General features: G+C 35.9%; 1 protein-coding gene and 2 pseudogenes across 1 annotated transcript; all 3 read left to right on the forward strand.

Annotated features, from left to right (window-relative positions):
• Window positions 1-268: 268 nt before the first annotated feature.
• On the forward strand, window positions 269-2,662 carry LOC133703713 (disease resistance protein RPV1-like; annotated as a pseudogene).
• A 628-nt stretch (window positions 2,663-3,290) lies between these two features.
• LOC133703585 (uncharacterized) lies at window positions 3,291-6,079 on the forward strand. The gene is made up of 4 exons (XM_062128201.1): window positions 3,291-3,956; window positions 4,066-4,629; window positions 5,745-5,783; window positions 5,852-6,079. Exons 1-4 carry the CDS (start codon window positions 3,726-3,728, stop codon window positions 6,077-6,079), a joined length of 1,062 nt encoding a protein of 353 aa, XP_061984185.1. The 5' UTR covers window positions 3,291-3,725.
• Window positions 6,080-7,280: 1,201 nt separating this feature from the next.
• On the forward strand, window positions 7,281-8,648 carry LOC133703586 (disease resistance protein RPV1-like; annotated as a pseudogene).
• Window positions 8,649-12,317: the final 3,669 nt, after the last annotated feature.

Genomic DNA, 12,317 nt, shown 5'->3' on the forward strand with positions numbered 1-12,317 from the left:
AGGTTGAATTATCTTGTTTTGAATTCGTGTATAATTAGCAAGCTGAGCTTATGCTATTATGTGTGGGAGAATAGAGAGAATAGAGAGAAACACTAGAGAGAAAGAGAGGGTGTGTATTTGTAAGCTTTTTGTATTTGTAAGCTTGTGTTCTTGAAATAAAACTTTGTGTTTTATCCCCTCTGAGTGTTTCAAAGCCACCACCAGTGGTTCCTCCCACCAACATTGGTAACTATAATAAAATAATTAGATTAAACCACTGTTAGTGACTACTTGTTCATCATCTCATCTTATCATGCCACTCAAAATTATAAACTAACAAATTCACCTCCGTGGGCTTTGTAAGGATTACAAGATGTGTGCTTTGTAAATAATTAAGGCTTACATAGCCAGATGGGGATCCTTAATGACTTTCCTTTCCTGCTCCATCTGTGCTTCTAAATGCGTGGTAGCAAGTGCGGATAACATATGTACAGATATTTCTCTGAAAGGGCTTGGGGGAGTGATTGCTGGGAAATAACTTGAAAGATGTTTTCAAGAAAAAGTAGGATAACCATATATAAATACTTCAGCTAATTGCTGTGCTATCGATCTTGAATTATCGACATTCATCCTGCAACTTTTTTTTTTTTTTTTTGCTAGTCTAGAAATGGCTTCTGGGAAATATCAAGAATCATCATTTTCACTGTTCTCTAATTGTAAATATCAAGTGTTCTTGACTTTTAGAGGTGAAGACACCCGCAAGAACTTTACCGATCACCTCTACACAGCCCTGGTTCAAGCAGGGATTCACACATTTAGAGACGATGATGAAATTGGGAGAGGAGAAAATATCAAGTCAGAGCTTCAACAGGCAATACAACAATAAAAAATATCAATAATCGTGTTCTCCAAAGCATATGATTCGTCGCGGTGGTGCCTGGATGAACTTGTAATGATCATGGAACGTAAGAGCAATACTGACTGCATAATTTTGCCGGTCTTTGCTGCAGCATTTATGGATCATGAAAAGCGCTTCAAGAAGGAGATGGAGCAAGTGAATGGGTGGAGGATTCTTTTGTAGGAAGTTGCAGATTTAGGAGGAATGGTTTTAGGAGATGGGTAAGTTGTTTCTTGATGAAACTACACGTAACATAATAATAGAATGCTGGTTCTGAACTCTTAATTTTTTCAGGTTTGTAGTTAAGCATTGAGATGATAACTGATAATACCACTACAATTTAGTGAAACTATAACACTCCCAACTCAGAGAACATACTAGGAAAATAAAAATAAAAGATACTTTTTTCTCATTTTTTTTTCCTTGACTACCTGAAAAGGCAAAGATTTCTACATTATTCCATTTTTTGGTTTTAATATGTGGTGATAGCATAGCTACAAAAATAGCATTCAATCATTGACGCACAGCCTGGTTTAATTTCTTTTTTCCATGATACCAAGATTTTTAAACTTTACGGAGAGACTACTAATTATCATACATTGCATTTTTCTTTCTGATGCAGGTATGAGGCACAGCTTGTCCAATCATCTGGTAAAATATTAAAGAAACTGGATCGTTAAATATTTCATGTCCCCCTTCATTTCATTGGAAGAGATCATCTGGTAAAATATATCAACTCATGGTTGTGAGATGGCACCCATGGTGCTGCTATTGCTATACTCTATGGGATTGGTGGAGTTGGGAAGACAGCCATAGCAAAGACTGTTTATAACCAGAACTTTCATAAATTTAAAGGCAGGAGCTTTCTATCAAATGTTAGAGAAAGGTCAAAAGAATCCAATGGGGTAGTTTGTCTACAGAGGCAACTTCTTTCTGATATCCTAACAAGACTGCTGATGAGACACATGATGTCAATGAAGGGATTATAAAGATTAAGGATGCATTGTGTTGCAGAAGAACTCTTGTTGTTCTCGATGACGTGGACAAATGGTACCAGTTCAATGCAATTGTTGGCATGCAAAATTGGCTTTTCCAAGGAAGTAAAATCATTGTAACAACTAGAAATAAGGCTTCGATTGTAGCTGATGGTAAGTGTGTCAAGTGCAAAGTTGAACCTCTAGATAACAAAAAATCACTTGAGCATTTCAGTTGGCATGCCTTTGGACAAGCTTGCCCGGTTGAAGATTTTTTAGAGGACTCTTGGAGAATAGCACGTCATTGTAAGGGACTTCCATTGGCCCTACGTGTTATTGGTTCCTCATTGTCCAGAAAAAGTAGTGAAGTATGGGAAAGTGCATTGCATGAAATGGAGGTGATTCTGAATTTTCAAGTTCAAAAGGTTCTTGCAACAAGTTACGACTCTCTTGTTGATGATTATCAGAAGAACTTATTCCTTGATATTGCTTGTTTCTTCAATGGAACGGATTACAATTATGCAGTTAGGATACTAGATGGATTTAGGATTGACAATCTCATCGATAGATGTCTGGTAGAAAATGTTAAAATAAAAAATGATAAAAAGTTATGGATGCATCAACTCATAAGAGATATGAGATATGGGAAGAGAAATTGCTCGTCAAGAATCACCCAAATGTCAAAGAATATGGCATCACATGGAAGCCTTTACATAATTTAAAGAAACAAGTGTAAGTATCTAGTTTTGATTTCATATTTACATTGTATTAAGGCATCTTAAAAAATTCATGCTTTTACTTTCTTTTCTCATATATTTTTAATATTTTGGAAGGATGATGCTGAAAAATTGTGTGGCCTTACGCCGGATATGCATGCATTAATAAAATATAATAGTACAGAAGTTGCTGTACTGATTCAATGGCTAGCTGCAAGCGCCGCAGGGTTAACTTCTTTCAACAATGTCATCATCGTACATTCCTCTCTCAGGAATGGCTTTCTGAGTTTTTCTTGGGGGAACAGGTACAGATTGGCAGAACAAGTTTGTCTTCCATTTTCAGCACGGATGCTTCTAGAAAGATGCAAAATGTAAAATTTCCCCAACTAAATTACATGAAGTTCTATGGAAGTTATGAACACCTCCCCAAGAATTTAATATGATTATGTTGGCATGGATTCTCTTTGAGATCCATACCACAACACTTCTGCTTGGAGAAGCTTGTGGTTCTTGATCTATCCAAAGGTAGTCTAATTGATTCTTCGAAAGGCAAACTGGTATGTATCTAGCCTCTCTCTATATAGCTATACCTCCTATTTTACAACTAAATGTAATTGTTTTTGCAGTCTCTTCCAAATTTAAAAATTCTTGATCTGCGTAGCTCGCATGACCTCATTAGAACCCAAGACTTCTCAGGATTCCCAGGCCTGGAAATGATAATACTTGAAAACTGCATCCATTTAGTCCAGATTCATGAATCTATTGGTGATTTACATTGTCTCGTGATCTTAAATATGAAGAACTGTAAAAGTCTTGTGGGACTTCCAGAAGAAATGAGTAGATTGAATTCACTTGAAGAGCTTGTTTTGTGTGGTAGCTCAAAACTTGAGAGCTTGAATATGGATTTAGAGCATCATCAGGGACGCAGGTTGCATCAAAGTGATAGAATTGTTGCAAGCACATCTTACATTACATCTCTTCCATTGAAGCTATTCTTTCCCTCCAGGTTTTCAGAAATGAAAAATTCCAGATTTACCTTGTTCACATTGCCACACTCTTTGACGACACTAAATTTAAGTAGAACTCCAAATTTAATTTCTTCCATCAAGCATTAAGGACATTGGTACACTCAATTACCTTTCATTAGCGGAATGCAAAATGCTTAAAACACTCCTAGAGATTCCATCCAATTTGGTTGGGTTAGACGTGTCCTATTGTTATTCGCTGCAAAGAATTGCAAATCTGATCCCTTTTACCATAGCTCGTGATTGTGATCAGTTAGTTCACATCCAAGATTGGATTAAGCTAGAATTAATCCAAAAGGTTGACCCACACTTGTTGAGAATAATGGAAATGGTCAGCGTTCAAATGCAGACGTGGAGATTTCAGGTCCTCCCTCGCCCATTTTACTGTATTTCAACTCTACATTTTTGTACTTCTTCGATATTTAGAAAATTTTCCCTTTGCTCATCTTGTAATTTCTGCTTTGATAGAACAGATAGAACTTCACGGCAACAGATTCAGTTTTGTCCTTGAATATGATGAAAATGAGATGTTGGAGTTTTACGAGGAGGAAGGGCTAATTCAGAAAGAGTTTGAAGAGCACTTGTCATTCAAAATATCCTCACCTGCTACACACCGGATATGTGGCTTTAATCTATTCACATGGTTTTCTGCTACGCTAGTACCCAATCCGTATCTTCATGTTTATCTTGAAATCAGGAACAATACCAAGGGTAGAGTCTGGGTTTTTTACCCCTCAATTTTTCCGATAGAATTTTCGGCTGAAAAATCTGAATTGTTATGGCTACGCTATTGGAAAATTGGGTCCAATGATCCTGTGTTTGATACCGGTGATGAATTCAGTGTTTCAGTGTTTACAGATGATCCGGTTGTTCAAATAAAGAGGGTTGGTGTACGAATGTTGCATGAAGAGGAAGGAACTGATGATGATAGCAGCTCATCAAACACTAGTGATGATATTTTTAGAAATTATTATTGCAGTGACCGTTATGATTTTGATAACGAAATTATCATATGTTTTTTGGAAAAGAAATTAAATGTGAATTTTTAAACCTAAAATAATTTGGCACTCAGTGTACAGCTATGAATTTGCATCATTTTTTTGTATGAAGCAGGCCGATTTGATTTGTGACTCAGTGTCCAGCTACCATCTTCAACAGTCTGGACCACATCAAAGACTTTGGGATCATCCTTAGCCAAGTGTAAAAATAACACAAACCAAATCATATTTTTCCTCATCCAAGTAGTTAAGAAGGCCTTCATCAGATTGTCCGTGCATCAAATCTTTCCCGAAGTCTTCTTCATGCACTTTCAATTCCAAATCAATCGAATAGGAACGTTGCTCTTCATTAACTTGATGTGTCTTTGACAATCCACCAGTTGATGTCTGAATCAGAATGTGGAGAAGCTTCATCTGAATCAGAGTTTAAATGGACATCATTATTCTCCATATTCATATACATAGGGTTAGGATCGTAGCCAACAGAAAGGGAGGAAATTGTTATCAGCTAGTTTCTAGCCATATTTATCTATTTGTTATGGTATTTTTTTTATGTTCTGATTTTTAGACTTGAGTTTAGCTAGATAGTTTTTTGACTTAGAATAAGTCCATGTAGTTATGTAATCCCTTAGATGAAAGGAATTATGGTTGTTATGATTCTTTTTTTATGATAAAGATCTTGTAATTTTTTATTTTGCCTATAAATAAATTTGAGGGATGACAGTAACCTAGATGTTCTTGCTCTGCCCTTTGTTATTTGTTTAAGTTAAGTTCTCTAAATACGATTTGAACAACAGAAATAAGCTGCAGAGACTGATCCTGTGGGGAGATAATTAAAACCAGAAATGCCATAGAGTCAGAAATGTCGATTTCTTTGTTTCTTGCTCCATTATTATTCCAGCACGATCTCATGGTTTTGTTCCCGCACATCCTCCATGTTTGTTTGCACCTTAATCAATCTGATCCTGAAACAACAGCCTGCATATATATGCTGCAGAACGATCTTCGTTTGCCAATTGTATCCAATGCTCCAGCAACTTCTTATGTTCCTCTTTCACAAATTCTTTAAATGGTTGTACATGCAAATTATCAAGGTCACCTAACGCACAGTTAAGATGTTTAGATTGAATTTTTTTTTACTGGGATTGCTTCAGGCTCTTAACAAGTTGGTGCTGCTTCTTGCTTATCTTCAAGTATGACATATATTTGGCACCGTCACTATGGTGGATATTGTGTTTGTGTAGCTTGTCCCCTTTTCCAGGTCTATCTGAAGCAACCACTGGCTTTCCACGTTTCTCCTTCATGGAGCCTTTATCACAAATCCTCTTTTGAAACTCTCCACCCTTTGTTGCAGGAGAGTTCTCATAGATGCTTTCTCCTCTGCAACCAAGGAGCAAGGATCCCGGAAAGGAAGTTTTGTAGAGCATATGGAGAAGGTCAAGAAGTGAAAATTGCCTCTGGCCTCCAAAGCACCATGATGAGTGCGTAACGATGGCCTTCTTGAGATTGAATTGTGGAAAGATTCTATTTGAAGATCGATCACTCAATATTTTTTTGCTAAGATCTGAACAGGGGAACAAGCCTGGTGGAGTCCCTTCAAAAAGCACAACCGGGTCGGGTTAACATAAATAATATGGACAGAATCAATTAATGGGCTTCACATGTCTAGCCTACCATACACACCATCGAATGAATATTGAATATGAATCCCAGTGGGGCTTTGTGGCCACGTGATTAGCTTAAACTAGATTATTTACCTGAACTGTATTACTAGTAGGGCAAAGTTTTTTTCAATGTAAAAAAGATGTTGAGGTGATGATAGTGTTTTTTTTTAAATAAAAATAATTAAAGACTTAGGTTGTTAACTTGCCTTCAATAAATATAATTAATTTAATAATATAATTAAAAAAATAGACAACAACAATAAATAAATCGAATTAAAAAAAAAATTCACAATGATCAACTAAAAAAAAAAGCTTGCCAATATTACAGAAATATATCCTCCTAGTATTTGATAACGAAGCAAAAAATCAAATGAGAATATGACACCCTTATAAAAAAAATATGAATCTCAATTCTAAGCAATCAAATGTTAAACGATAAAATTCAAAAAATTCAAATTAAAAAAAACAAAAAAAATGACTTGAGTCCACCCAAGTCAGTTAGCTAAATACATAACTTAATCCTGACATCACGATAACATTGTAGAAAAAAAAATAAAAAACAAAGTTCAAATCTCAAATAATGCAATGTTGAAGGGCAAAACCGAGAAAAACAATCCAATCTAAAAAAACAATGGAAAAACAAAAGGACATGAGTTAACCCACTAAATTACGACTTAAGACATGAGATTGAAATAAATCAAAAAACAAATCATGAAATTTAACTCCTAACCAATCCAATGTTGAAAGATGATTTTTTAAAAAAAATATCAATTTTTAAAAATGACCTAAAAAAATTTGAACTCAACCTAATCTTCAAAACTTGTAGTCTAAATTATGAGACTGTAACCAACCTCATAGAAGGTAAACCTATAAAAATAACAAAATTAAATTTTCAATCAACAAAATATTGAGTGATGGAATTAAAAAATAATTAATAAAAAAATAATAAGGAACAAAACAAATAAAGAAAAATAATTATTGGATTATGCTTCGTCGAGGTGGTGCTTCGATGAACTTGTAATGATCATGGAGTGTAAGAGGAATGCTGACTGCATAGTTTTGCCAGTATTCTATGATGTGGATCCATCTGAAGTCGCTGTAGCATTATTGGATCATGAAAAGCGTTTCAAGGAGGAGATGGAGCGAGTGAATTGGTGGAGGATTGCTTTCTAGAAAATTGCAGATTTAGGAGGAATGGTTTTAGGAGATGGGTAAGTTGTATTTCTGAATGAAATTACAGATAGCATAAGACTAGAATGCTGGTAGTGAACTCTTAATTTTTTCAGGTTTGTAGTAAAGCATTTAGACAATGACTGATTTTACCTCTCTAATTTAGAAAAAAACTGTAACTCAGTGAACATTAAAGAAAAATAAAAATAAAAGAAACTTTTTTTTTTCTCATTTTCTGATATTTTCGTTCTTAGTTACTTGAAAAAAGCAATGATTTCTACATTATTCCATTTTCGGTTTCAATCATTGACGCACAGCCTGGTTTAATTTCTTTTTTCCAAGATACTAAGATTTTGAAACTTTATAGAGAGACTACTAATTATGATATATTGCATTTTTCTTTTTGATGCAGGCATGAGGCACAGCTTGTCCAATCTATTGTCGACAAGGTCTCAAAGAAATTGGATCGTAAAATATTTCATATCCCCCTTCATTTCATTGGAAGAGATCCTCTAGTAAAACATATCAACGTATGGTTGCAAGAATATGGCTCCCACAGTTCTGCCTTTGATATACTCTATGGGATTGGTGGAGTAGGGAAGACAACCATAGCAAAGAGTGTTTATAACCAGCAGTTTCATAAGTTCGAAGGCAGGAGCTTTCTATCAAATGTTAGAGAATAGTCAAAAGAATCCAATGGTGTAGTTTGCCTATAGAGGCAATTTCTTTCAGATATCCTAAACAAGACTGCTGATGACATACATGATGTTGATGAAGGGATTATATTAAGGATGCATTAAGTTGCAGAAGAAATCTTATTGTTCTTGATGATGTGGACAAATACGACCAATTCAATGCAATTGTTGGCATGCAAAATTGGTTTTGCCAAGGAAGTAAACCATTGTATGAACTAGAAATAAGGCTTTGATTGTAGCTGATGGTGAGTTGTCAAGTGCAAAGATGAATCTCTAGATAACAAAAAATCACTTATATTTTGAGCTGGCTTACCTACTTGAAGATTTTATGGAGTCGTCTTGGAGAATAGTACATCCTTGTAATGGACTTCCATTAGCTCTTTGTGCTATTGGTTCTTCATTATTTAGTAAAAGTAGAAAAGCATGGGAAAACGCATTACATGAAATGGAAGTGATTCCAAATTGTCAAGTTCAAAAGGTTCTTGCAAAAAGTTACAACTCTCCTGATGATGATTATCAGAAGAACTAATTTCCTGGCATTGCTAGTTTATTCAATAGAATATGTAATAACCTGATTTTTTACCATTATTATTTTATTTTATTTACCAAAAATGATAGTAAAAAAATAAAATGAAAAGAAAAAAATAATGATAAAAAAATAAATAAAAATGAAATGAATGAAGAATGTATTAAAATTTGGGTTAAGAGCAACACGATTGGAAGTTTAGAAATTTAATTAAACTCTTGATTAATTTAATTAATCCAATCAAGGGTTTAATTGGAGAATTGATAAGTTTTGATACTTAATTGAGTTTGGAATTAATTTAATTAATCCAATTAACGGTTTAATTGGAGAATTGATAAGTTTTGATACCTAATTAAGCTTGGAATTAATTTAATTAATCAAATCAAGGGTTTAATTGAAGTGTTGATAAGTTTTAAACTTAATTCAGCTTGGAATTAATTTATTCAGGAACTTAATTGAAGAAATATTAAAGTTTGGGGTTTAATTGGGGTTACAATTGCAAAAAGTAAAATCTAAGGAATAGCTTGAAAATGGTGCGGAAATGCAGGGGCCAATTACAGTTTAAACCAGGGGCTTCATTACAAGACTTTCGAAACTTCACGGGTCAAAACACAAAATGGCCATCTCTTATCTCAAAACGGAGTCGTTTCAAATTCATCTTCTTCTTCTTTAACTAGAGACCGTTTTCAGCAGTAAAAGCTGAGAAATGTTGCAGCAGTAATCATCTGTTGGCTTCAGTTATGGGCGTCTTAATGGTTGTCAACCCTTCGCATACCGTCCGTTACCACCGGTCGGGCTCTATAAAAAAACAAAGGAACACCGAAAAAAGGAGGAGGGGACAAAGAGAGACCGAGAGAAAAAAAACCCAGGGGGAGAGCAAAAAACAGAGAGATCACGGGGAAAAAAAAACAGAACAAAAAAACACAGAGACGAGAAGGAAAGAAAAATAGAGGAGCAACGCAAAGACAAGGATTGGCCCTGCCATTGTCTTTATCCCTGTAGAAAAAAGAACGACCCAGAAATTATCTTCCACAGAAAGTCGGCTTCTGCATCATCTTCTTAGCTCCTTCATCATCTCAGAAGTTGCTGGAAAGAAAAAGTAGATGGTGCACACAGAAGGAAGAAAGTAATAGACGAGAGCCACCACCAGCGCTGCAACCATCTTCATCGCCTCCCGAAGCAGGTACGCCCTTTCTTTTCTCTTTTCATTCTCTGCATATTTTGTTTGTAAACATTGTGCGAAGGTAATTTAATTACCTTCGCACAGTGCAGAACGCGTGCCTTTTACTTAGCCCAGCCAGGTCACTGGCTTGGGCCAGTGACCGGGCCGGGCTAGCTGGGTCTAGCCCAGCCCCCACATGAGCTGAGCTAGACCCAGCCCCAAAAAATTAAAAAAATATGTTCATGCATAAAAATAAATTTATTTTATTTATTTATTCACTTATGGTAGAGTTAAAAATAAAAATATTGAGTTAAATTTATAGCTACGTAATATTTACCAACGCCAGAGTTGGAAGTATCCGTAGTTGAATATTCACTGGAGCCAGAGTTAGAAATATTACAAATAAACTATCATAGCATAAATCAATAAATTTTTAACAATTTAAGATAAAATCAGCAATGCAGCTTACCTCAGGTAGGGTGTGCTAGAGGTGCTAATACATTTCCTATCCACAACCAGTCACGTACTATAGAATCTTTGTTGACTAGTTAGGGTTCCTAGTGACCATAATATTAGGTGACGACTCTTTAAAACAAGATCATTTTCCATCAAAAAAATAAGATACCAGATATTTGTTCTTTTTATTTTCATTAAAATTAATTTTTCAGAATCCTTGTGATATCGGTGCGACAGAATAGATAGGGATTATACAGCTAGGACACATGATGGGCTCGGTATAGGTGCAAGATTTAGGATTGACTATCTCATCGACTGATGTCTTGTAGAAATTGTTAAAATAAAAAATGAGAAAAAGTTATAAATGCATCAACTCGTAAGAGATATGGGAAGGGAAATTACTCGTCAAGAATCACCCGAATGTTAACAATACCCCACCACTATGCTTAGTGGAAGCATCATTAGTGGTTAGTGCCACAATTAGTGGCATGTTTCAAGGTTCTCCTTTCTGCTCTCCTTCCTCCTATAAATGGAGACAATTGGTTGCAAGTGAGAGTAGTGCAAGTGAAGAGGTGTGTGCAAGTGTGCAGAAGAAAATAATGCAACTGTGAGAGTGAAAGAGTGCAGATTTGAGAGAAACACCGAGTGTAAGAGTGAAACACTGGGTTTTGTGGGATTGTACTGGGTTGAGTTGAGTGTTTGTATCATTCCTCCAATAATATACAATCTGCTGCCTCCGTGGACGTACCCGGTTTTGGGGAACCACGTGAATCTGCTTGTTTGTGTTTTATTTGTGTTTGCTTTCGGTCCAGTATGCGCAACAAATTGGTATCAGAGCATTAGGGAAGCTTAAACACAGAAAAACACGTTTTTCAGCTCTCTGTTCAAAGTTGCAGAATTTTCAAAGTTCTCAAATCTTGATTTTGACCAGCTGCGGAGATTCCTCTCGTCGATACGAGTCCGGCGATATAAAGATCGTCGAAATCAGAGTTGAAACGAGCCCTATAGAGCTCGCCAAAGTTTCCCTGGAAAACTGCCGGAAAAACCAGTCAGTACCGAAATTCTCGCCTGAGAAGACAGCCATGTCATCAGACACATAGGTGTTGAGTCATCATCCACGTCATCAACAGAGGGTCCACATCGCCTGTCATCAGCCATGTCATCAGACACGTCATCCAACAGTGACAAAATATTCTCTTGACAGAATAGGAATATTTCGTTACTAGTAAGAGAATATTCCCGTGACAGAATATTCTTTATCAGAGACAGAATATTCCTTCCCTGAGTCAACTCGGTCAGATTGGTTTTTTGGTCAACTCAGTGATTTTTTGACCCGTTTTTGGCCAAGTTAAGTTGGTTCCTAGCATTTTCAACCATTCCGGACGCAATCGTGGTGTCCGTTTTGTTAAACAGCATACCGAAGTTACTGTTTTGGCACTTTTGAGCATAAAAGTGTGTGTTTTAACAAGTTCGGGATTCCATTTGTAATCCAAAGACGTCATAATGGCTGATATTCCAGAAGAAAAATCAGTGGGGAATGCTAGTATACCTCCACAATACATCCCGGTATCGAATACCAAATTTGAGGTGGAGAAGTTTGATGGGAAAGGTAATTTTGGCATTTGGAAATGTAAAGTCATGGATATGCTTGTCTAAATGAATTTAGATTTCACTCTAGAAGATAAACCAGAAGATCTGGATGATGAAAGCTGGGAAAGGATAAATCGGTTGGCTTGCAGTTCCATCCGACTTTGTCTTGTAAAGGATCAGAAGTACGCCTTTTCAGAACAAAACTCTGCAAAGGAATTATGGCAAGAATTGGAGGACAAGTTTATGAAAAAGAGTATAGAGAATCGTCTCTACTTGAAGAAAAGGATCTTCCGGTTTCAGCATAAGAAAGGTACTTCTATGAATGAGCATCTAAATGATTTCAATAAAATGATAGCTGATTTGAAGAATTTAGATGTGGAAATTGATGATGAAGATAAAGCTCTACTGTTATTAAATTCACTGCCTGACACATATGAACATCTTGTCACCACTTTACTGTATGG

Source organism: Populus nigra, chromosome 9 (genome assembly GCF_951802175.1).
Source record: "Populus nigra chromosome 9, ddPopNigr1.1, whole genome shotgun sequence".
Lineage (NCBI taxonomy): Eukaryota > Viridiplantae > Streptophyta > Magnoliopsida > Malpighiales > Salicaceae > Populus > Populus nigra.